Raw genomic sequence first — 25,916 nt, 5'->3', positions numbered from 1 at the left:
TCTCTTGAGTTTGAGTACACAATTTTCTTTAACATTCATTCCTTTTGGTGGTTTTAGGTATACATCTTCGTCAATCCTCCCATACAAAAAGGCTCCTTTCACGTCCATTTGGTGTATAGTATAATCCCTCTTAGCAGCTACTGATAACAATGTCCTTAACGTTTGTAGTTTCAATACCGGTGAATAGATGTCTTCAAATTTCTCTTCCTGTTGGAAACCTCTAATGACTAATCTAGCTTTACATAATTTACCTCTTTCTGTCTCTTTCTTTGTAAATCCCCATTTTCCATCTAATATCTTCTTATCTTTCGGTTCTGGTACGATTTCAAATGTCTCCGTTTCTTCTAAAACTATAAGTTCCTCTTTTACAGCTTTTAACCAATCATTTTTGTCCTCTCTCTCTTCAATGTCCTCATATCTTACCGGTGTATCTTCATGTTGACTGCTTAATAATGCAAATAGAGCTTCATCACTTTCTTCGTCAAAATCCGCAACATAGTCCTTCTGCCATAATGGTTTCTGTCTTTTCCTTTTTTGTCTTTCTTGTTCTTCCTTTTCCAGTTCTTCACTTTCTTGCTCATTTTCATTGTTTTCAGAAGTTTGGTTCTTTTCTTCTTCATTCTCTATACTAGTTTCTCCTCCTGTTCTGTCTGGTTTCTGTTCTTCATTTTCACACTCTGTATAGTCAGGGATAAAAATTGTCTTTTCCGGTTTCTTTAGGTTTTCATCAAATATCACATTTCTTGCCGTCACTGCCATGTTATTTTCTTCATCAAATAATTTGTATCCTCCTACATTATATCCAATCATTATCATTTTCTTGCCTTTGTCATCCAATTTCTTCCTCAATTCTTTAGGAACGTGATTGTAAGCAATGGATCCAAATACTCTCAAATTCGAAACATCAGGTTTTCTTCCTTCCCATAATTCACTAGGTGTAGTATCTCTTCCTGCAACTGGACTCCTGTTTGTAACGTACGTAGAATATAATACTGCTTCTCCCCAAAATTCTTTTTTCATTCCTGCATCTATCAATATTGTTCTCGCTTTATCCATGAGGGTTCTGTTCATTCTCTCCGCCACACCATTCATCTCCGGATTATAAGGTACTGTATGCTGCATGACTATTCCATTTCTGTTACAAAAATCCCTAAACTCATTAGACAAGTATTCGCGCCCATTATCCATTCTCAATTTTAAAATGTTACTATTAAAATGTTTAGTTACCATGTTATAATAATATAAAAACTTTTTGAAAACTTCAGATTTATGTTTTATCAAAAATACCATAGTGAAATGTGTAAAGTCATCAATAAAAGTGACAAAATAATTTTTGTCATCCCAAGTGGTTGGTGAAATTGGACCACATACATCAGTATGAACTAACTCTAAAGGTTTCTTGGCTCTATAGCCTTTATGATTGAATGGCTGTCTAGTACTTTTACCCAATAAACAAGATTCACATAAATCACTCTGTGTCGTTTTATTTTTTAAGTCCGATAAACCTTTTACCATGCAATTTTTCGCCAATAAATTTAAATTACTTGAACCCAAATGACCAAAACGTCGGTGCCACAATTCATAAAGATTTACATCAGGTTTATTAATTAAATAACAAGATTTTACTGAAGTTACTAAAACATTCACTGTGTACAAAGTTCCAGAATTATTACCAATCATTAGTATGTAATCTTTTTCAAAAACTCTTACTTTACCTTGAGAAAAACTGACAGTCAAACCAGCATTTTCCATTTTTGATACAGACAATAAATTTTTTCTTAAGTCAGGGACATAGTAAACATTTTTAATTATGCATTTATATTGCCTGTTGCCTACCTTACTAATTACCTCTATGTTGCCAATTCCTATTGCTTGTAAATTAATACCATTTTTGGCAGCAGCAATGAGACGTGGTTTTGTTAATTGTATATAGTCCACAAAATGTTCTCTTGTGTTAACTAAATGATCTGAACACCCTGAGTCCACACAAAATTGTAGTTCGCAATACTTTTCTGCACACTTATATTTTTGCACACTTTCTTCACACTGATTATTTTCACTCACAAATGCACTAGGATTATTTTCCGTATAATTACTCTCCTCTCTCCGTTCTTGACTCTGGTAGTTTCTCCCTCGGCCATGGCTCCATCCTTGTCCTCGTCCTGTATTGTTGTATCCTTGTCCTCGTCCTGTATTGTATCCTTGTCCAGTATAGTATCCTCGTCCTGTATTGTAGAATCCTCTTCCTGAATTGTTATTTCCTCCTCTATATGTTTGTCCCGATCCAGTAGTATAATTTCGCCCTGTAGAATAATTGTTTCCTTGTCCTCGACCTCTGCACTGGTATTTCTTATGGCCTGGCTTCCCACAGTTGTAACAATTGAAGGCACTCGAGCTCGTCTCTTTGTTGTTTTCATTAAACTTTTTCTTCTTTTCTTCCTCTGCGAGAAGTCTTTCCATGACTGTGCTCAGTTTCAGGTCTCCCATTGTCTCTAATGCGGTGACTACGCCCTCGTAGCTTTTTGGCATAGATAAAAGTATGTAGTTAATTTTTTCCTCGTCTGACAAAACTGATTCTGCCTCCTCCAACTGAGTGCAGATTTCTTGAATTTTGGTAAAATGTTCTTTCAGTGGTTTGCTCTCTAGATACTTTATTTCGTTCAGCTGTCTTCTCAAAAACAATTTTCCTCTTGTACTTTTTTCTTTGAAGTTTTCCTCTAAGTTTTTGTACATTTTAAATGCACTTTCTTGGCGTACATATTGAAGATGACTATCAGCCACTGCGCTAATTATTAGAGCCTGTGCCCTTGCTTCGAGGCTCTTATTTTCGGCTTTCTTGGAGAAATTTTCGTCAATCACAGCGCCCAGGCAATTTGCCTCATTTAGCATACTTTTCATTCTAAAAGCCCAATTCGAAAATCCTTCCCCATTGAATTGTGCAATGTTATATCTGTTGTCTTTCGAACACGACATGATGACGATGATATTCGTAGATGTAATTTTCGGTACCATAAACCTTTCCAACAATGTCCTCCACTCGTGGATGCGATTGAACTTAATTTCTTGTGACAAATTCTTCTGGGCCCATAACTATTGTTGTTATGGGGTTTAATTAATAAAGCGCCATGATTATTTATTTCAACTTGCTTGTTTATTGCAATCTTACACATGCAAAATATAAATTACAACGGAGCACATCAAAACAAAACTTTTCAGTCGGCCATTTTTCACAGAGTGTGACCATAGACTTTGAGCTAGCTTTTTAAACTCTAAACCATAAATAAATGTTTAGTGTTGTCATTACTCAACAGAAATTTTAGTGTAAAGATGTAATTATTATTATGCCCAAAGTTGCAGTTAATATGTTAAGGATAGAATGCTTTATGTGATGAAACCACTATATTTAATGTAATTCACTTTGCTTATGCATATTGATGAATATCAAACGCAACAAAACAAAAAGAAACCATGAAAAAAGTATTATGTAAAAGGAAAAATAAAGTTCACGCTTATGTACAAAAATCTAAATTTTGTTTATTTGCGTTTGTTGTTCATCAATGAAAATATTTACCTACGTTATATTTACATTTTCAATATAAGTGTCAGCTTTATACATTTGAAATCACAATTTTTTCGTGTGATAATCGTGGCGTGATGTATAAATTGTACGTAAAATATAATTGCAATAATTTTCTCAACGGTATTATACATAAGTTTGATGTCAGAGTATTATGCTTATAGAAATTTTATTTCAATGTATTTAAATGTTGTAATTACATTAAAGAGTTTGAAGAATATCAGAGTTGATGAGAGAAATGACAAGCATTTTTGTCAAATTTGTTAACATTTTGAAAATCTGTCACCAAAATGTAACACCTGTATGTATAAATGTAACAAAAACTGAAATTAAAATTCAATCATGCTTGTCATTTAAAATATATTTATTTGGACTGAAATGACTGCTAACTTAAAGCTTTTTGGCTTGTGATTGTATGTGTTGAATGTATATAAAATATATAAATGAGCAAAATTCTATGTATTTGACAGTTAGGTATTTTGTAAACGTTGGAACATACCTACAATATTGTTTTACTTAATATTCGAGCTGCAAGTTATACATTTTAAAACATCAAATGCGAGATTTCCCAGTTACGACATCATGTTAATTTTAAAAACAATTGATGTTTTGTGTAGAGAAAGAATTTCAAATTAACAATTAGTTCAAAATTATGGACTAACATACTAGGGTGAATTCGCACTGAATTTAATCTGAAATCTAACAAATGTCAGTCTGAGATATCAGTAGGCATATTTTGTATGAGCAATTACGCTCTGTGAACTCTTACACTGAAATTGTCCAATCCAGATTGAATTTAATTAATCCAGATTGAATTTAGTGCGTAATCGCCCTTCAGATTATCATGCTTTCAGCGTTTCAGTTGTTCAATGAGCATCTCACTAAAACTTGAAATTGAGAAAGAAATCCGCAAGCACGTATCCTTCGTTCTTCGCTAATTATTTTTTAATTCAACATTTTTTAAGAATCTATGTTGTATGTTCAATCATTTTACATGTACCTAAGCTATAATTTTCATCCACTTAGAAGTACTTAAGTAAATCAACTCCATATTTGTTTCAAATTACTAGGGATATGAGTCGTAAAAGGAGTAGAGGTAAGAGCAAAAACTATTAGTAGTAAATCGCGTAAAAGATGGTAATACACGAGTGGGTCTTAAAAACAGATTTAAAATGTTTATGCTACATCAGGTATGATAGGTTTTTCTTTATTAACACCACAGTCAAATAGGTAGAGTCAAAATTATATCTTGAAAAAGAAATAAAAGCCAAGGAGATATTGACTCATTGTATTACAGACCTACAAGCATTAATGCATGATAGAATTAAAGATAAACAACTGTAAAAGGCAGATGGATAAAAATGGCAGTTTCAAGTCGCCATTGGCGCCCAAACGATGGATAAAATGGATAAAATTCATAAAATTCATTTATTTTTGCAAATAGGCTTTTAGAAAGCACTTTTACACGTCCCAATATTAACCCTACCACTGCTTCGGGACAATAAATGGGCCAGTGCTGAGAAGAAGCAGCGCAAGAAACTCAGTCACTATTCGTCATCGATCATCATTCGATCATCTTAGAAAACAGTGGAAGGTACTTAGAAGTTAAGAAAGTCACCACCACCAGGCATTCATAGACGTTTTTCGATTTTTAGAGTGTTGTTGGTATAATTTTTTTCCAATCTTTTTTCAAAGAGTTCCTTCTATCGTTTGGACGCAAATAGGGCTGGCCACATACAGAATTTTTAGCTAAAAGATTTTAAAAAATAAAAGTCGCTCGTGTATTACCAGCTCAGCAAAGTGTGGAGCTATTTCTCTTGCTAAAGCGTAAAGTTTTTAAGTCTTGGCCCTGCACTCGTGCGTACCGAAGCGTTCTATCATTTGGAACTGTTGCCTTATGACCGATTTTGTACATAAAGTAAATAAAAATGTTAGTAGGAAGTAAAAATTAAATACACTTATTGGCTTCGATGATGTGTTTGATTTATTTTTGATTGTAATTACCCATTATTTTTAATGTTTAACCCCCATAAACAGCGTCCCAGTCGTGGCAAAGTTCCCAAAAGGATGTGTCCATTTCCACCTTGTTATTTTGTTTGAGAGGTGACTCGATTTTCAGTCTTGCAGAAAATCTGCACAGCATTTTTAAATTATTTAATTATGTATCAAGTATAAATAAAAGCAATAAAACTACTACTGTAGGTTGTCCTTTTAAATAAATAAATAAACTGACCTACTTTATGTAACTTTATAATTCAAGGAGTTGTTGATCAGATATTTTTATACATTTTGTACATTTCCAACCATACCTACTCGAAACCTGCAATGAAACTTGTCTTGTGTATCTCAAAAAGAGACCTCATTTTAAAATATTGATAAACTTCTTCGCAACCTGTTAGCTATTAATTGCATAGGTATATTTTCTAGCTGAGGCTTGCCAAGATTTAATATTCAATAGGAAGAATTCAATTATTAACTTGCTGAAAAACAGTCCACTGAAAAGCAGTCATAATCGTAGGTAGTTTTGCAATGTGACTCATGTAGAGCATAGTAACAATTATTATGAAAATGCAGGATTCGCAAATAGCGACTTTAGCCATTTTGTATTATCATAAGTTAGTGATAAGAATCTACTGAAACGCTTTTCACTGGAAATGAGAGATAAGTAAAATCCACAGATGCTAAAAACCATAGAGGTATAGAGATGCCAACTAATGCGCTGAGTTCGAAACTCACTCACATTCATGTGCCACTCTTGTGGTCTAAATTGAATAAAATATTTTTGATTTGATTTGAGTGTCGCATTAGAAATCCACAAACAGAAAGTAATCAAAATATGTGATCATTAACCACTGCGGTATCAGTACTCAACGTTCGAATAATCTTTAGTTACGCACGTTACGCAAGCAATGATTGCATTATGACGTCGCTGCTGTCATCATTGCTGTCACGAGCAATGTGTTCTGTTTTTGGGCATATTGCTGCGACACCGGCACCGGCCCCGCACCCTTGGCACATCTCCCTTTAGTTTCTGTGATGTGTGCTAAAAATAGTGTCCAGGAATCACTTAAGTATAGCTAGATAGCCACAATCTACAGTTCACGGTCGACATTATTTCGTTCAAAACATGAAATTATCGTTTCCTCCAACTGCAAACGACGCCTCTATTAAGTTGCCAGTTGCCAGTCAAACCTCCAATCACACGCCCATTAAAACGACATGTTAGACCAGGGATGGCGAACCAATGGCACGCGCCACAATATTTAGAGCACGCCACCAATCACCCCAAAATTCACGATGAAATAAAATAGTTTTGAATGAGGTCTATCGTATTTCATCATTTCAGCCCCAGGACGTCCACTGCTGAACATAGGCCTCCCCTAATGACTTCCACATCGCACGGTTGGTAGCGGCCTGCATCCAGCGCCTTCCTGCTACCTTTATCAGGTCGTCGGTCCACCTTGTGGGTGGACGTCTCACGCTACGTTTTTCGGTACGCGGCCTCCATTCCAGAACCTTGCTGCCCCATCGGCCGTCAGTTCTGCGTACTATGTGCCCTGCCCACTGCCACTTCAGCTTGCTAATCCGTCGGGCTATGTCAGGGACTTTAGTTCGTTTACCGTATCGTATTTGCCCTCAACAATTGGCGCCACTGTAGAGCAAGGTACTGTCAGTAGCCAGTGGCGCCACTTGTAGGATGATACTCATTGCTAGCATTATGTGTCACGTCTACGACCACATTAAATTTTTTTTTAGAAAAGTGGCACGTTGCTACATAAAGGTTCGCCATACCTGTGTTTGACCTAACTTATTCATATTCCGCCTTGTTCCAAATAAAGATAAATCGATGATACCACGTGACTGGCTGGACTCGATCATTTAATGGCATTTACATTTGGCTATTTTTGTTTGACCTTTGATGATGATTGATTGGGGGAAAAATACAAATTGTATGAGCAACTAAAATTATTTTAGAAATTGGTGGAGTTATTCTAGAGGTAATAGTAGTCAGTCCATCTCCTAGAGCGATTGATTGTCATTTATTATCATCTATCTATCTATATAAATAAAAATGAATTGATGTTCGTTAGTCTGATTAAAACTCGAGAACGGCTGGGCCGATTGAGCTGATTTTGGTTTTAAAATGTTTGTCGTAATCCAGGGTAGGTCTAAGCGGTGAGCAAATACGCGCGCGATATTGTTTTTCTGTGACAGACAAAATTCCGTGCGGGCGAAGCCGCGGGCCGAAAGCTAGTTACAAATAAAATATAGTCTATGATCAATCAAATTATGGAAATGGACTTTTAGAACTTGTGACGTAAAAGGTGGTAAACATTTTCTGACCGCGACTGTCCACCACGCTACCTATTCCAAATTACCCTTTCATACCTTCCAAAAAAGTATAGTTTTGTTTTGTTCAGTTATCCGTACATCTATCTATACTAATCTTTAATAAGATTATGAAATGCGAAAGTATCTAACTGTCTGTCTGTCTGTCTGTCTTGCTTTCACGCCTAAACCACTGACGCGATTTTGATGAAATTTGGCATAGAGATAGTTTGAGCCCCGGGAAAGGACATTGGATAGTTTTTATCCTATGTCCTTATATGAAGTTTTTCTGTGACAAACAAAATTCCACGCGGGCGAAGCCGCGGGCAAAAGCTAGTGTCCAATAAAATTATGAGTGGGAAGTTAACATTAACTGGTTACTTCAGCTGGAAGCTGGTAAAATCTTAGCTTAGCTTCTAAGCTCTTGCTAAAATTGAGATCGTGACGTTTTTTTATTTGGTGTTTCTAATTTTTTTCTGAGTTGAAGCTCCGACTTAAATTAAAATTAAATAAAGGTTGTTAAATTTTATGTCTACTGCTTGAGTCTGTCGAATGAGATTTAGATAAATTAAGAAAACTGGCTGTGAAAACAAACATCAAAAAGAAAAAATGCTGTGAGTAAAGATAAAAATATAGGTATATTTCGATTGCACATTGATTACAGGATATAAAATAACATTATTTTCAATAGATAATCCTCATTGATCTTTAGTGACCAACCCAGCAGGCCCTTGGCCGACCACTGGTGCCAGTCCTGCCACTGCTACAGCTCTTAGAGGTCTGTAAAGAAAATAAAACAAAAATACATACATTGCATTTCAATTTCATTTCTAAGGTCTTCCTGAAAACGCTTGAAGAGACATCTACCAACAAACAAAAAACGTTGTGCAAAAGCAAGCAAGCTACGTAGTTAGAAATTCAACCGCTAGATGGCGCTAAACGGAATTCATAGTTAGCGCCATCTGTCATAACTATATCGAACTTTGGAGTTACGGTTTCCTTTCCAAGCGCGAAGATAATAGGTCGGTAAAAAGTGCCACAATAAACTCATAGATGTCGCTTTATATCGCACCCTTCCTGGAATAAGTACGCAAGTGAAAAATGCCAACTTTTCAGGAGCGTAAAAAAACTGTTTTAAAAATGTATTACCATTATTAAAAATATGTGTTATACATCAAAAGATAGCTAAAAATGTCTGTGAGGGGCCTATGTATTTATATTTAAAATACACTTAATAGGTTTTGAGAAAAACGTAAAAAAGAGCGTTGCGTACTTATTCCGCGAAACAAATTTTAACACTTGTTGTTGTAATTATGAATATTGCATTGTTGACATGTTAAAGAATACTTGCTGTTTGGTATTATTGCTGATAACTATTTATTGGCGTTCAGATTTAGTCGTGCATTCAACGTGTAAGTGTGGTTTACGTAGTTTTTCCTCGAACTATTCGTAATTAAATAAATTCGTAAAAAGGATAACGTACTTTTACCTTGTGAAATATTACATTACTTATGGTAGTATTTAAAATTATAGCTTTATTCAAAATAAAAATGTTACAATATTTTTGCGTAACAATGTTATAATTTTCGGAAATTGCATTTTTAGGGAGAGACAAGCTATCAAAAGGACTAATGCCCGTTTTCACCATCAATCCCTAATTTGTAAGTGACCCCTATGGTAATACATAACAGGAATTTTGTTTTTATAGGGGTCACTTAAAAATTTGGGATTAATGGTGAAAACGGGCATAAAACTCATATTACTCATTTATTTTTGCAAGTAGACTTTTATAAAGCACTGATAGTTTTACACTCCCCAGTATAAACCCTACCACTGATTCAGGGCATTTTTTTTTTACGGTAACGGTAGATAGATTTATGTTGTAAAATTACCATTTAAAACAGAAAATCCACAATCACCATTTGCAGACACCAAACCGAGGAATGAACTGCCGTTTGCAGTATTTGCGGACCAATACGATCTACAATCTTTCAAGAGGAGACTCTAATACCTTAAAGAATATCAACGCACCTGTAACTCACCGAGGAGCGGGTGTCTATGGGCGGCGGGTAATCACTTACCATCAGGTGATTTGTCTGCTCGTTTGCCTCCTTTCCCTTAAAAAAACCCAAAAAAATAACCACACAGAGGTCCGTTCAGTTAGAAAGAAAGTTGCAGAAATCAGACCTGAAAAAGATTAACGAACACAGAATTTTTTTTTATAAAACAAGGTACCTACCTGAAAAAGAAGAAGAAACAAGAATGACAGTATACTTCATGCGGTCGTCTGGAATAATACGGAGACAACTCGCGCACGATTGTATTTGATGCTTCGTGTTAAGGTTCGATTTATATTTCACTGAATAACGAACTGCTTGTGAGTGAACCCACAAGCAGTTCTCGGCTGCAAGAAGACCCGAGAAATATTATAAAGAGATGAAACGTGTTTGCTTCATAGATGACATTATGAAGGTGATCTTCAGATTTATGTGACAAAAAATGATTCGGATTACCAGTGCATTATTTGGAGACCGAATTACCGAAGAGTGCCGATTTCTATAAAATAATAGAACAATATTTTTATATCAAAGACCTTTTATCAGGAGCGGACTGGTCAATTGAAGCTATAATGCTATAATTTAATGAGAACTTACAGATAATAATACATCTGATATGACCATCCACCAGGTTACACATCAATACTATAATGCGAACAGGTCGCTGCCTGCTGCTCTCTCCTGAACACTATAATGCTGACCTTATAGGCACTTACAGGTAAATATCTACCATCTTATACTGCATCTCACTTAACATCACATGCAACTGCGGTCAAATACCTTTTGCTACCTAGTTCTGCGTTGAGTTTATGAAGTCAACAATAGAAGACAACAAAAGATCAGCTAGTGCTAAAGTAGTTTCATGAACTTTGATGGAACAGTCCAAGCATTGGGTGTTGAATGGAATTTGAGGACAGATTTAAATACAATGTGAATATACCACAAATTGCAACACCAATCATGAAACGTAACATTTTATCTGATACATCTGATCAAACTTTTTGATCCCCTTGGCTGGAGCTTAGCTCCAAGTACAGTCATGGCTAAGATTCTAATGGAAATAGAATAGAAAGTATTTATTTGTTTCAAAACAAAAATTTTGGCTGATAAAAAAATAATAAGGATAGAAAGATAAGTAACTCATTAGAAAAAGATTGGATTAAGATACGGCAGGATTTGATTCATATTGACAAAATACAGATATAGATTGGTATAGATAGAGAGAAAAAATACGTCAGCATCATCATTTCAGCTACAGGACGTCCACTGCTGAACATAGGCCTCCCCCAATGACTTCCACATCGCACGGTTGGAAGCACATAGTACGCAGAACTGACGGCCGATGGGCCAGCAAGGTTATGGAGCGGAGGCCACGTACCGTAAAACACAGCGTTGGGACATCCACCGACAAGGTGGTCCGACGACCTGATAAAGGTTGCTGAAAGGCCAGATGCAGGCCGAGTAAAAATACAATAATTATAATAAATTTAGCGATGCCTCTGTAAGTGCATTATACTGCAGCCGTTCACATAAGATCAACTAGATCAAGGCTGCTCAACTCCAGGCCCGCGGGCCACAGAGTGGCCCCCAAAAGAATTTTAAGTGGCCCGCGCATGTACAGTTTGAAAAAAAAAACGCACCATATAAAAATCCCGCCGAGCACAGAACAAACTAAGATCTCTCTGAAGTTAGCTGTCAAAAATGTAGGTGGCCCGTCGTTAACGACTGAATCCACCGTTTGGCCCGACTCTTCAAAAAGTTGAGCAGCCTTGAACTAGATGAAGGGTTTGAAACGAAATGAATTGCTAAAAAACTCAAGTGCTCTCTGAAACCTGTTTTTCTTTTACTACGTCTTGAGCTATGTGCTGCTTTGAGTAAACTGGATGAAGCAAATGAGAAGGAATAATGTGAAGAATACCAACCTCACAGATGTTCGCACACTATGAACAGATTTTTCTATTGTGATCGCCTAGCTGTCTGGAGAGACGAATAGGTGGAAATCTATTGTTGCAAACCGCGTCGTGGAGATTGTCGAAAAAGTTTATATTAATACTGACATCATGTTAATTCACAAGAAAGCTGACTCAGCTCCACATTTTGGATTATCAAGGCGAAACCATTGGCGAGAAAATAAGTAGATATTTCAATTGTGCTAAATTGAATGCTACTGCTAAAGTAAGTAATGGAAGATTTACCAGAACAGCAAGTTACTCAATCTAGACAATTCATGAACAAGGGAGACGATTTTGAAGGACCCTTTCAAATTTTGATGTCCAAGGGAACAAAACTATAGAAGCCTATAATATTTTTATTATCTGCATGACTACAAAAGTTACCCACATTGAACTCGTTGGTGACATCACTTACGAATCCTATAAGCTCGATCAGCCGGCGTGCAGCGATGGCGATCGATGCATTTTGTCTGATCGCCATCACTGCACGCCGGCTGATCGCGTGTGATTGCGTTGGTTTGGCTGAACCTTTAAAGAAAGAAAGAACAATTTTTATTTGGTCCAAAACTTATAGGTGCTTTTATACGCTTTGTTGAAGAGTGACCGGACCTGTGAAGCAACCAGGATAGAAACTTTGTCTGAGCCAGGAATTTCATAAGGCCTGGAAAAATAATGCAATTTACTGGACAAATAGGGTCAACACTAGGATATAGAAGGCACTTAACCCATTAACGCCCAAATGAAAACTACGGTCAATTTCACATAGCCAATGTTTATTTTCTTTATAAAAATACTTCAAAAATAATACTAAACAGAAAGAAAACCAAAAACAAAATCGGAAGTTAGATTTTCAGGGGTGTACTAAGTTTTGTACAATGGGCGCTTATGAGTCATATTGAGCAAAGCTTTCTCCATCCTGCCTCAGTATTTTCAGGCACTTGCTATAAGCTGTTTTGACTCTATTGAAACGCACAGTAATTTTAAGCTGTCAAATCCGCTTGTTTGCTGGTTTATTTTGATTATAACCATTATTTCATATTTTTTCTCCATCAACTAGAGCAAGACTACCTACTTTTATTTATCTTTTATAGGTCAAATATGTGCGTACTATATATTTTCGGAATGCTAGCTGATCTAAGCGACTATATGGGTTTACTATGCAGTGCAGTCTGCATGCATTTGAAATTGTCATGTCCACCACATAAGCGAACAAGACCCATCCACCGCTTTTTTTCCTTTTACCTCAATTTGGTCAAGTTCTATAGACTAGCCATTTGATCTAACCCACTGATCTTCTTATTATATTGTAGCTGGACACCCTGTGGTGCCTAACTCTACTGGTTTTTTATCAAAAGACCCCAATAATGACCTTTCCCAATGGTTCTAAAGCATCAAAATTTGATCCAATAGTACTTACATTATTATCTTTCAATCAATACTAGTAAAATTATGTTTGGCTTGTCGAATAAGTCTCTATGCTTTTTGTGAAAATCTTTATAAGTAATCAAAGGATACCGTTTGGTTCTGTTTTCACGTGTGGTTCCAAAAACTATGTAACTAAGTCTCTTTAGGTCGACAAACAGGTCATAATTGGGAAAACAAAATGTTTCTTTTTGTTGTCTGTAACCCCATAAATAAAGAGACATGTCATTGGAAAAAGAAAACAATGATTACATATAAAAACTATGAAGAAATAGGTAAACACTCTAATAATAATGTCGTTACTGTGCTATTTTACGTAACGTGTCAAGCGCCCATTGTACAAAAGTTAGTACAGCATCACTTTGGGAGTTATAGCATGAAAAACTTTCCATGAAATGAACTTTTCTTTGTATTTTTTATTAGGATATGTTGTTAGCTAATACACAAACAACGTATTTGGTATTTTGTGTAATTTAAACCTTGCATAAAAAATTATCAAGTACCCACTAGAAGACACGAAAAAATCACTGAAACGAAATCGCAAAATACCCCCTTAAGATTGTATCGTTATGGTCTGTTTCATCTCAGGATATAATGCATAGACCTTTGTTTACCGATTGTAGTTATTTCCAGAGTAAAAATACCCACTAAACCAGATTTATCGTAACTTAAAGTTGTGTACTATTTATTGTACGGCGGGCGTTAATGGGTTAATGGCACTACATTCCAGTGGCAAGTCCAATCTGTGGAGGTCTGCGGAAAGCTGGCGTCCGGTCGATCAAGTACCATCTGAAAAGAATACTGACTGCTCATCGTACATACGAAAAGATGGCAACAGTTTTGTATCAGGTTGTGGCATTTTTAAACGTCTGGCCATTATATCCTTTTGATGACAATATTCCTTAAAATACATACAAACTTGTGTCATTTTATAATTAGGGACGCACCGATTGTTGCTTACTGCTTTGAAAGACGTTGTCACGCTGGCAATACACGCAGAAGCTGATAAATGAACTCATGCTAATGGAAAGATGAATATTTATCACGATTACTACGATAACGGTTCACTGAAGAGAGAGACAGAATTTAAAATGGATCTTGTACTCATAAAGACCGATCATTTTACCACGTTTTACCACCATCATAGGTACGAATTTTTGCTAAACACACAGGATCTGATAGTCTTACAAGAGTATTTAGTGCAAGAAGTAGTGGTTCGGATACTTAAATAACTGAAACTAAGTTAATTTGTGCTTTGTTAATAACTAAATTACATCTAAATAAATGTATCAATATCGGTATAAAACACAACATCGCCAAAAGTTTCGTAAAATAAATTAGGCAACTAGACTTGCATAAAGATAATCTACGTAGAAAATAACGTATCCATTGTTATGTATTATTATTCGAATAAAAGTTTCGTGGAAGAATTAGGCATCTAGACTTGCACAAAATTACCAGCATAATGTGCACAAAAGTTTCGTGGAAAAACTAAGCAACTAAACTTGCACCACGATACCCACCAAATAATATCCTAAAATAAGTATGCAACAATAGATACGCGAAAATAATTTTTAAAATCTTCGTGGAAGATGTACGTAACTATTAATATGCTATTATTCATACGGAACTTTATTAAACAATTAAGTGCAAATGTATTTACTTCGTTTTTGCTACGGAAATTTAGATATTTTAATGTTGCAATATTTTACATATTCGTACATAATTTCTTCATTTTTTAGAGAAAAATTATGAAAAAAATTGACAATATGTATTACCTCCTTCTTGATTTTTTAGTGCAATAAAAAAAATATCGCACAAGTGGACTTGCATACTTGTTCCAGGGGGGGTGCGATATGCTCTCTTATTCTCATTAGTTCCAGTGTTGTGGTGTAGATGGCAGTTTATAAACATAGTCGCGGAAAACTTACTTGAAGCCAAGTTCTTCAGCTGGGACACCAAGTTTTGCAAGTTTCGCTTCATAAGTTGCTAGAAGATCATCGTGGGCTTTCCTAAGTCTGGCAGCTTCGTATCTTAGGTCTTCTACTTGCGTATCTTTCAGTTTGAGTAGCTCCTACACAGACGAATGAGTTATCAAAGGTAGATAGGAATTCATTTTAACGATTTGTCTTTTTTCCTTTATGTATGATACGTAAATAAACTTACATGCATTTCTCTTGGTCCAAGATCTCTAGCTTCCATGTTTTTCAGCTTCGCTTCAAGCAGCGCTGTCTTCAATGAAGCCTTTTGTTGAACTTCTAGCACAGCTCTAAAACAACATTTAGAAAGAACTTGAGACATGAAAGTTTCACAATATAAATCTTAAGCATATTGAAAGATTAGCTTTCCGCCCGCGGCTTCGTTCGCGTGGAATTTTGTCTGTCACAGAAAAACTTTATTCCGCGCGTCCCTGTTTCAAAACCCGGGATAAAAACTATCCTATGTCCTTTCCCGGGACTCAAACTATCTTTTTGCCAAATTTCATCAAAATCGGTTCAGTGGTTTAGGCGTGAAAGCGAGACAGACATAGTTACTTTCGCATTTATAGTAATACTAGCTGACCCGGCGAACTTTGTTCCGCCTTAATGGCAATAAATAAGCAGTCTTTTTTTTTATTTCGAACGGGATAAAAAGTATCCTATGTCCTTCTCCTGGCTCTAAACTACCTCCCTGACAATTTTCAGCTAAATCGGTTCAGCCGTTCTTGAGTTATAAGTGGTGTAACTAACACGACTTTCTTTTATATATAGATTATTAGTATAGATAAGTTACAGACCTTGAGAACCTGGTCTTCAGTTCATCCCTCTCAGCCAAGACTCTGTCAAATCGCACCTGCAACACCTCGTACTCCCACTTCAGGACTTCAAACTGCTTCTCCAGAGAAGCCAACTGCTTCGTTTTGGCCTAAAGTAGAAAGAGAATGAAGAAGATGGAATCAAAACAGTATAATTCAATGGTTAATTACTCCCCGCAACTACAGACTTTAGTCAGCAGATAGTTGGGCCCGATACTAATTTGTCTGAAAAATCGGCCGATATCAAATCGGTGTGTGCACTTTCATAAATCTCTAAGTCCGACCCAACTATCGGCCAAATAAAGTCGGTGGTCTGCGCCTAGGCTTAGTTTAATATTTCTATGGGTACTTATTAGTAAGATAGTCCGTAAAGCATACTTACAGCTAGTGCAGCTTTATCCCTGTCATAATTTGACATCTGCCTCTTCAACTCCTTATTATCAATGATGGCGGCTTCTAGCGGCTCCCTCAAACTCTTGGTCTCAGCGACCGCATCTCGAGCGATCTTCTCCGCTCGTTCTTTTACCTTCTGCATGTCTTCCATTTGTATCTTCAGACTGCTGATGAGACCTAGAAAATTTAGTTTTTAATCACGATAATTAACTATGAACTTTATCTTAGTATCTATTTATAATACGAACTTTACGGAAGGCAATACTACGTGAAGTTATGATAAATTTTATGTAAATCAATAGATAACAAACGCACTTACCTAGATTATTCAAAGTGATATCGTTATAATAGTTTTTTAAATCAGAAAACGCCCTTTCATGGTGTGCAATCAGATCTGAGAGCTGTTTATTCTTTCTTTCTTCTACTTCTGAAATTTCTGTTCTGTGCTTCACCGTCAACTCTACTTTTGTTTCATGTAATTTCTTCTCCGCTTTGTCTTCTATCTGACGAGCCCTTTCTTCAAAAACTTCTCTAGCTTTCGACAATTCTTCAGCATGAATCAATTTAGCTCGCCTTAACTCGTCCTGTGCAGCCAACACCTTCTCTCTCATCTCTTGCCTCAGAACTCTTTTGTCATTTAGAAGCTCTAACTCTTGTTCAGCATGCTCCTCTTTAGCAGCTTTTAGTGCTACAAGATTCTCAGCTCTTAAAGCTGCTGCAGCCGCTTGCTGCTCATACTTCAAATGCTTTATCTTTTGCTTCTCAGTCTCCAAAAGCGCTTCATTCTCCTCTTGAGCTTCTTCGGTCGCCCTTTCTCTGTTTCTTAGTTCGGCTTTGGCTTCTTCCAACTGCTGTCGAGTTATTTCCCAGAAGGTTCTTATTTTGTCTCTTTCTAGCTGAAAGTAGTTGCGCTCCTCTCTTTCTTTGTCAAGTTCTTCTTTGACTCTGAGTGTGAACTGCTCGAGCTTTTCTCGAGTCATTTCAGAGGTATCTACTCCATCGATGATGATTGCTAAAAAATAAATAAACATTAGAATACCTGCAATCTAACGGCCGAATACTGAAACGCTACTCAAATCTTTCACTCAGCTGACGGGCTCCTAAATTTAAGTATCCTTCAATTTTAAATGGTATTCTCAAACGCCACTCAACGGATTTGAAGCCGTGATCAGCTAAGCAGCTCTCAAATGTTTACATAATGGCAACATTTACCAAAAAAAGTATGTTTTCATTTACACAAATGATAACTTTACGTTTTTTATCCATTACACGCAGCATCGTTTGGTTATGTATTGTCTTTTATGGAAATATACTCAATCAACTTAACATAGAACAGTTTATTTTTAGTTTCTGTTATATATAAATCTCGTTTTGTCATATAAAAAAATTAATGCTTGCATTTTTATTAAATTAAAAAAATAATTTTAAAAGTGATACTTTTTATTGTTGAAATCTATTAAGTGGCGATCGTGGACCGAAACGTAACCACAATTGACATTTATCATTGTTGACAGAGCATCAAATTGACAAATCAACAACTCTTGGAAATGCTGCTATGCGATGTCCCCTTATTCCTCAGAAATAGGCACGTTTATGTAATGCGATTTCATAGCAGCTATTTTGGTTGTTACTTCGTGTACTATACGATGCACAGTTGGCTGTTAGATGTGGAAGATATCACCTAGTACACGTTCATAACTTCCCGTTGCGTAGAACAGTAGGGTTATAATAAGTATTTGGTCCACTGGTTGTATGGCGTTTGGTGAGGGGTTTCAAAGAGCTTCCAAATTATGAATCCAGAAACAACACCGTTTCTTTAGAGACGCGGAACTTCGCTCGGAATTGCATGTCATTATAATAATATTTTTCAATAGCGTTCAGCCTTATTGCGTTCCTGCGATTAGATCTAGGTATTTCCTCGAGGCTCGAAAGAAATGATAACGATGACACACATTATTTACCACTATTTAGGTCGATTTAGGTATAAGAATAGGATTTAAGATACCGGGCAAGCACTCTCAAATTTAACAGCTGCTTAAGACGATTTGACAGTTGTTTGAGTAATGCTTATCGTTGAATGGCGTTTCAGTATGCGAAAATTCATTTGAGTGGCGTTTAAGTGCAACTTAATTTGAGAGGTGCTTAAAAATTGAGAACTGCTCAGATATTGTTTTGAGTATGCGAAATGTAAGTTTAGGAGCTGCTTAAATATTTGAGAAGCCGTCAAATATTTAAATGGCGTCTCAGTATTCGGCCGTAAGCCTGATAAGAAATTTATTAATTATAATGCCCACTTATCGAGTTTGTTATCATCGTTATCGTTACGAGTTTTTTAGAACATTTTCATGAAAGAAATTATAAATACCTGGAGCCTTTTTTCCACCTCCTTTTCCTCCTTTTGGTGGCTAAAATAAATAGATAAGTAGGGTAATTAAAAGATCACAAGAAACGTAGACAATATGAGACAAACAGTGATCCAAACACTTACCATTGTGATAGTTTATGTGTAAGTCTTCAAATATTTACAATTTTTTAATATTTTTAGGGAGTTTAAACGATTTGTTTTAGCTTTACAAAATAAAATGTTTTTACAAGTGGCACGTTGTTGTCAAAATAAGTTTTGACTTGTTGTTATGGTAAATAAACACTCATGCGTTGTTATGGTTACCTTAGGTTCCGTAACAATTTATCAACCTTATCTTTTCTAACAAAGCGTAAAGAAGATAATATTTTTTAAATATCAGTTGGAATTATGTACGATTGTACTATAGGTGTACCAGAATCTCATGGCAAATGGGGAAAATAAACTTTGTTGAGTGCAATACTGGGGAAATTGGATTAAACGATCTTGATACTGTTTAATTTTTATTTATGACTAATATTAATGAACATGAAGTACGAATGCCTACCTATACATTTTAGGTATGTGTATGAAGAATGTTGTTATACATCGGATTTTTAACATAGGAACATGTCTTGAAAAATAAGTAAACCGTATATTACTGTAAACAATTTTATTAAGTATCATACTTATAACTTATCACTTCATTCAGAACTAGAAAACGATTCTAAGAACTCCACTTGCATTTCTTGTTCTTCAAATAGATGATCAAGTTAAAGAGGTATTAATATACTATAAATCGCTTTTTCAGCATTTCAATTACTCAAACTTGCTTGATGAAATCTTTTTCAATTTTCATGGTCATAATTGGTCATAATTTTACATGGTCATAACATTTTCACCATTCCTCTGCACCAATGCATGAAATATACCTGAAAACCCCGATAAAGCAGCTATTAGGTAATAATAATATAAAAATAAACATAACCCTCCTTCTGACGCAGTTAGGTAATAAACTAAATGTAGGTAAGTATCAAAACATTTCACTCCAACTTACTGTCAACTCAACGACGCGCTTTAAAATCAAAGATGGACTTTGAATTATGCCTTATTTTACAATACACTTTGAAAACAATATGACTTGCTTGAGTTTTTTCGTCTTTTTCACAAAAATAACAAATAGGCATGAAGAGATTACAAAATTTCTGCAGCGGCTGACAGATCTCTTGATTTACTTTGACAGGTGACAATAAATCCATAGACAATGGCCATATGAAAAACACACTTTTCCAATATTTTTGTTTGCCATGAGATTCTGGTACACCTATATCTATTAAATATTTTTTTCGTTTTAATCACTATTTATTTGATAATATTTTTACATCCATCTGCGTCATTACAACCTTCACCGAAGCAAACTATGACCTCAATAAAAAAAATACAATTGCCAAAGTTTCGTGTCATTTTGACTTTCTTGAATCCACAATCCACAGATTTGTGATCTAGAAAAATTACCCGTTTATCTTGAGAGCCATGTAGGAATTGACCGAAACCTGGATTCGAAGGCCCAACCCTGATCAAAATGCTGGCCCAGGTCTACGACACGCTCGTGTATGGAGCCATATTCTTGAGCCTGTTCTTCATTGACTATATCTTGGGGAATGGCTTTGTCGATGTGTCACAGAAGGTGAAGACAACAGTTCATATTCTTGTAGTTTAGTGTAGATATTTTACCATCGCGAATTTGTAAAAGCGTTAAGGTTTGAGACTTCTGATCAAAAATCTATCAGGCCTAAAGATACTGTTGCACATGCTTATAAAGAGTTATGCTTTTAAGCATGCTTAAAACAAGCGTGCTCGAACATCTCGAAAATGAGCATGCTTATTATCAGTTTCAACATACGTGCCAACTACTTAGCAATTGCTCAATAGTGGTATGCTTTCATGCTGGTAATGAGCATGTCTGTACCTACCTCTGTTACTGAAAACGTCTCCTCATTCCCCTGCATTTTTGTAAAAATGTACGCTTGGCAAATATTTTTATTAGGTAGGTATTTCTTTACAGTAAGACGAGACGAGATACGTTACATAGGCACTTTATGGCGTTGATAATAAACTAGGAATTATAATAATAATTACCAAGTAAATCTTTAACTAATATGGTTATGTCATAAATTCTTCACTCTCCTAGGCCTTCTGCAAGGTAGCATGCTTCATCAAGCGGTCGATCAGGGAGGAGGCGAAGGTGGCGCAGCTCACCAGCGAGAATCCCATTAGTGTGCCCGTTCTGTTTGCCGAAATTTTGGCGTTGTCACTTACTATTGCAGTAAGTTACTTTTTTATATTCCTATATTTTGTACGGACGACGGCACGTCAACGTGACCACTGTGGGTTCTTGTGCAGTTGTAATAGGGGCGAGTTTGCAACAAAAATGGGTAACCTGATGTGCTGTCGTGTGTACAATTTGTAAGATTGCCTGGAGTGTACAATAGAGACGCTTGCGTTTTGGGACTATGTCTGTCAAAGATTAAATTTTTAGAATCTAATATGAAAGACAATTTTAAAATTGTGATCGATTAGAAATTCGTCTTAATTAATCTTATGAGAAATCAAAGTATAATGGTAAGATGAAAAATTTCAAAGTGACGAAATGTTATACGCATAAAACGCTTTCTGAAACTAGACGTGCTTAAAAATTGTGCAAAAGAACCCAGTGGGGAACTAAACTCAGAACCTCGAGTCAAGAATTTCCAAATCGCTAACCAATGGAAAAGTAGACATCATTTACAAAAAAAAAATCACTGACGTTTAAATCCTTTTAAGGAAATCATTGAGGGCTCCGCCTATGTTCAGCTGTAGACGTCCTGTTTCTGTAATGATGATGATGTTCTAGATCCTAAAGAAATACAAGCACATCCGTGGCAAGGACCGCATGGATGAACTCTTGCAGGAGAGCCGCGATGCGCTGCGGCAGACCAACGAGTTCCTGGAGAAATGGCGGCTTAGACGAGTGAGTAAGCCAAGGGATCATTAGTTTGTTCTTTTCAGCCATATTGACGTCAACTTCTGGGAAAAAACCCCACAAGGATTTCCACAACAATCGGTCCTGTGATGCCTGCATCTAAAGCCTGGTCCGTGAGCACGTAGAATCCCGTCCAATGAGCCCAAGCTACCCATCCTTATCGCTCGCGCGTAATTATATTGCTGTCGCGACTGTGCGCCGCGCGCCCGCAGTGAGTGTGCGAGCTCGACAGCAACGTAATTACGTGCGAGCGACAAGGATGGGCAGCTTGGGGTCATTGGACGGGATTCCACGTGCTCACGGACCAGGCTTTAGGTAGGTACTTACGTCCCACGTTCCCAAGTATTGTTCGTTCGTTCTTTTTAACCAAATGACGTCCACTGCTTGATAAAGCCCTCCCTAAATACTTCCACAACGACCGGTCCTGCGCTGCCCGCGTCCAGGTACTTCCCGCGACCTTCACCAGATCGTCGGTCCACTTAGTGGGGGGCCTGCCTACACTACCATTTTTCTGTCATCCTCTGAGTAAGAGTAACCTTTCTTGTCTGTTCTGAAAGCAGTACATCAGGTTTACCATTATGGAATCTTGTGTAGTTGTAAAAATGGATTTGTGATTTGTTGTTGACTGTAAAAAATCTTTATAGTCCAGTAGAATTAGCTTTTAAATCGGAAATAATTCCTACAAAAGATTTTATTGTTTTAATGGCTTCTTTGGTTGCCCATTAAGACTCTCCTAAGTTTTCGACTTCGACGGAGTTGTGCTTAAGTGGTGGGGGCCCCCGAAAGAGGCATTTTTTCGGTTTTCCGGTTATACCGCGTAAAGGACTTACCCTATCAAAAAGTGGTCTTCATGACGGTTGAAGGGCACTTAATCCTGCATTGAATAAGATCAAATTCATATGTTTTGGACAAACCGTTCTCGCGCTAAAGTTGGGCAAAGTAGAAAATATACGTATAATTAATGACCCTCTCCACGTCCAATGGTTCGTTACCCACAGGCTTCCAAGTCTTGAAAAGGGCTCACCTCAACCAGTGTAACCCTATCAAGGCTTACGAGCTTGATGCGCCTATCCTTGTTCGTCCCAGACGTTCCTTAACTGCGGTTGCTGCACCTCTTCCTGGCACTCACCTGAACGATTCTGTGTTACCTACTGTGGCTGCCCCTCTTCCTTGTATCCTCCTGCATGACTACGTTGCCTAGCCGTATGCCTGGCCAAAAATCAACAACTACAAGTTCATATTAAAACGCTGAAGAGTTTTTTGTTTGTTTGTTTGAACGCGCTAATCTTAAGAATTACTAGTTTGATTGAAATCATTATTTTTGTGTTGAATAGCTCATACATTGAGGAAGGTTATAGGATATATACAATTACTCTACGACTAATAGAGGCGAAGCAGTAAAGAAAAATGTTGCAAGCACGGGAAATAGTATTTAAACTATTTTCACTCGTACGAAGTTGATTTTGTGGCGTCGAACCTTGGACCAGGCATATGGCTAAGCAATTAAATCGTACAGGAGGGTACAAGGAAGAGGGGCAGCCACATTAGGTAACACAGAGTCGTTCAGGAGAGTGCCAGGAAGAGGTGCAGCAACCGCAGTTAAGGAACGGCTGAAACGAACAAGGATAAGCGAATCAAACTCGTGAGCCTTGTTAGGGTTACACTGGTTAAGGCGACCCTTTACAAGGCTTGGAAGCATATGGGTAACAAGCCATTGGACGTGGAGAGGGTCATTAATTATACGTATATTTTCTACTTTGCCGAACTTTAGCGCGAGAACGGTTTGTCCAAAACATATGAATTTGGTCTTATTCAATGCAGGATTAAGTGCCCTTTAACCGTCATGAAGACCACTTTTCGATAGGGTAAGTCCTTTACGCGGTATAACCGGAAAACCGAAAAAACGCCCCTTTCGGGGGCCCCCACCACTTAAGCACAACTCCGTCGAAGTCGAAAACTTAGGAGAGTCTTAATGGGCAACCAATGAAGCCATTAAAGCAAAAAAATCTTTTGTAGGAATTATTTCCGATTTAATCAATTTTTGTGTTTAATTCTACTGGCCTATTATATGTACATAAACTACTTTGAAGACACTATCGTCTGATATCTACCAACAATACCAGTAGGTGTAATTGTCATTTTCTTCATCTTCTCTAATGAGCATTTTAATCAAAGCATTATGTTCCATATTGACGGTGTCAATTAAACTTTTAGATAAATTGGCAGGTGCCCACCGAGTACTCCTACCTGGACGACGAGCCGCAGGAGATCAAGCCGCTCAAACTGGAGGTGCCTATACTCCATATGGCTATCATAGATGTAAGATCTGCTTGGTACATCCGTAGAATTTTAAAGAGTTCGTACCTTAGAGCCTCTTTATACTAGCAATTTATACAGCCTTCAGGGCAGGTGTTGACGAGCTGGTTTCTACCCCAGCCAGTTCGTCGCCTAAGTCGTCGTTGTCTATGAGGGACAGACTTAATTAATTATTTAATTACCAAAAAAATTACTGTACCTAATATCATCAAAACTTCTTGAGGCCACCTTTATTAATATTCAATGCTTGCCATCTTTCCAGACGCTAGGCACCACTCGAAGCCAGCCTGAACGAGGGGACGCGGGTGACACAATCAACATCACCGACTCCACTCTCCTCTCAGTAACTTCTCTCCTAGATGACGAGCTGGAATCCTCTGACAGTCAGGATCCAGTCAACGCGAATGGCGAGAAAGCTTCAGAGAACACCCGAGTGGAATTCCGCAATAGATACCTCTGGGACGTCATGGAAGAAGATGCCGCTAATCTGGAGGATTGATAGAAACACATGATCAAAAGCAGTCAGACTCAATGTGAATAGTTTTAACGCGATCGCAGTACGGTGATGCAGTGTGTATATTTTTGGTATTAAATAAATATTGGTGTTTTAATCAGAATTGTCTTTTTGTTGTTAATTCAAAACAGTTTATCTTTCTCCCTGTACAGACCTTTGACCATCCAATTACCTTCGTACACTATTCCTTTTTTATATGATCCTATGCTAAGAAAAGTATTTTAAATTCAACTGCTGAAATCAGTGCTAACAATACATTCCGTATACTAAACACCATCAACAAGCATTATATTTTTATAATAGGATATTAGTCTTATGGTACTGTGACACTATACGAGAAATTAAACAAACAGAAACGCGAGCACGCACCCCGAAGTACAGGCGATACACTGCGAAAGTAACTGAAGTGCGTGCTTACACTATGTCTCAATCAATTTCCCGCATAGTGTACCTGCGCCATACTGCCTCTAATCGGCGACTGGCAATCGCACGATAAAAATTAAAAGAGGGTAGTTCGGTTTTACTTTTCAAATTCTAACGGTGCATTCTAGCTTCGGCCAGTTTCTCAGTGCGTGTTACGCATAAAAGTCGTGTCTCGTACTTTATAAAACCGTAGGATTTGGACTTGATTCAAAATTAACTTTATTACATTTTATTGTGTGTGTGTTTGTGAACTACCTAGTTTGTGTCAAGGGTGTGTTAACCAGCAATAAAATTGTCCTTGAGAAAAACTTTCCAGGTCAGTGAATGTTAATTTTTTTACCGAATTTATTTTACCTAGTAACTAGCTTTTGACCGCGGTTTCACCCGCGTTGTTAACTTTTATTCCCATCAAGCTTGCCACCCGGGGTGGTGGTTGGCACTAAATAATAGGTCACGTTTATATTCCCATCTGCCCCCTTATAACTTACCACTGATGTGGTGGTTGGAACTAAATAGGTCAAGTTTATATTCCCATCTGCCCCCTTAGAACTTACCACCGGGGTGGTGGTTGGAACTAAATAGGTGGCGTTTATATTCCCATCTGCCCCCTTAGAACTTACCACAGGTTTGTGGTGTACAACAATCTAGTGTATTATCAGTTTTTGTAGACGGAGAACATAAAACCAGTGATAATCTGTTTGATGTTAATGCTTTATCCTAAGAATCATATCGAACCCAATAATTTCGTTGTCCAAAATCCCTGTTCATCACGCAAC

General features: G+C 37.0%; 2 protein-coding genes across 4 annotated transcripts; one reads left to right on the top strand and one right to left on the bottom strand.

Moving 5' to 3' along the window:
• Nucleotides 1–8,525: 8,525 nt before the first annotated feature.
• LOC135081445 (dynein regulatory complex subunit 4) lies at nt 8,526–19,134 on the bottom strand. The gene is made up of 8 exons (XM_063976136.1): nt 19,013–19,134; nt 18,890–18,929; nt 16,844–17,536; nt 16,514–16,701; nt 16,114–16,241; nt 15,504–15,606; nt 15,269–15,411; nt 8,526–8,686 (listed from the first exon to the last, which is right to left on the bottom strand). The coding sequence occupies exons 1-8, from the start codon at nt 19,013–19,015 to the stop codon at nt 8,605–8,607; spliced, it is 1,380 nt and encodes a 459-aa protein (XP_063832206.1). The 5' UTR covers nt 19,016–19,134; the 3' UTR covers nt 8,526–8,604.
• Nucleotides 19,135–20,312: 1,178 nt separating this feature from the next.
• Nucleotides 20,313–24,820, top strand: LOC135081449 (uncharacterized). Of its 3 annotated transcripts, none has more exons than XM_063976142.1 (5): nt 20,313–20,552; nt 21,057–21,191; nt 21,759–21,875; nt 24,114–24,206; nt 24,466–24,820. In XM_063976142.1, exons 1-5 carry the CDS (start codon nt 20,448–20,450, stop codon nt 24,700–24,702), a joined length of 687 nt encoding a protein of 228 aa, XP_063832212.1. In that variant the 5' UTR covers nt 20,313–20,447; the 3' UTR covers nt 24,703–24,820. The 3 variants fall into 3 exon arrangements, with proteins under 3 accessions (XP_063832212.1, XP_063832211.1, XP_063832213.1); XM_063976141.1 differs by having other exon boundaries at nt 24,102–24,206; XM_063976143.1 differs by lacking the exon at nt 24,114–24,206.
• The last annotated feature ends 1,096 nt before the right edge of the window (nt 24,821–25,916 follow it).

The sequence above is a fragment of the Ostrinia nubilalis genome, chromosome 20 (assembly GCF_963855985.1).
Source record: "Ostrinia nubilalis chromosome 20, ilOstNubi1.1, whole genome shotgun sequence".
Classification (NCBI taxonomy): Eukaryota; Metazoa; Arthropoda; class Insecta; order Lepidoptera; family Crambidae; genus Ostrinia; species Ostrinia nubilalis.
This window is presented reverse-complemented; position numbering and strand designations above follow the sequence as displayed.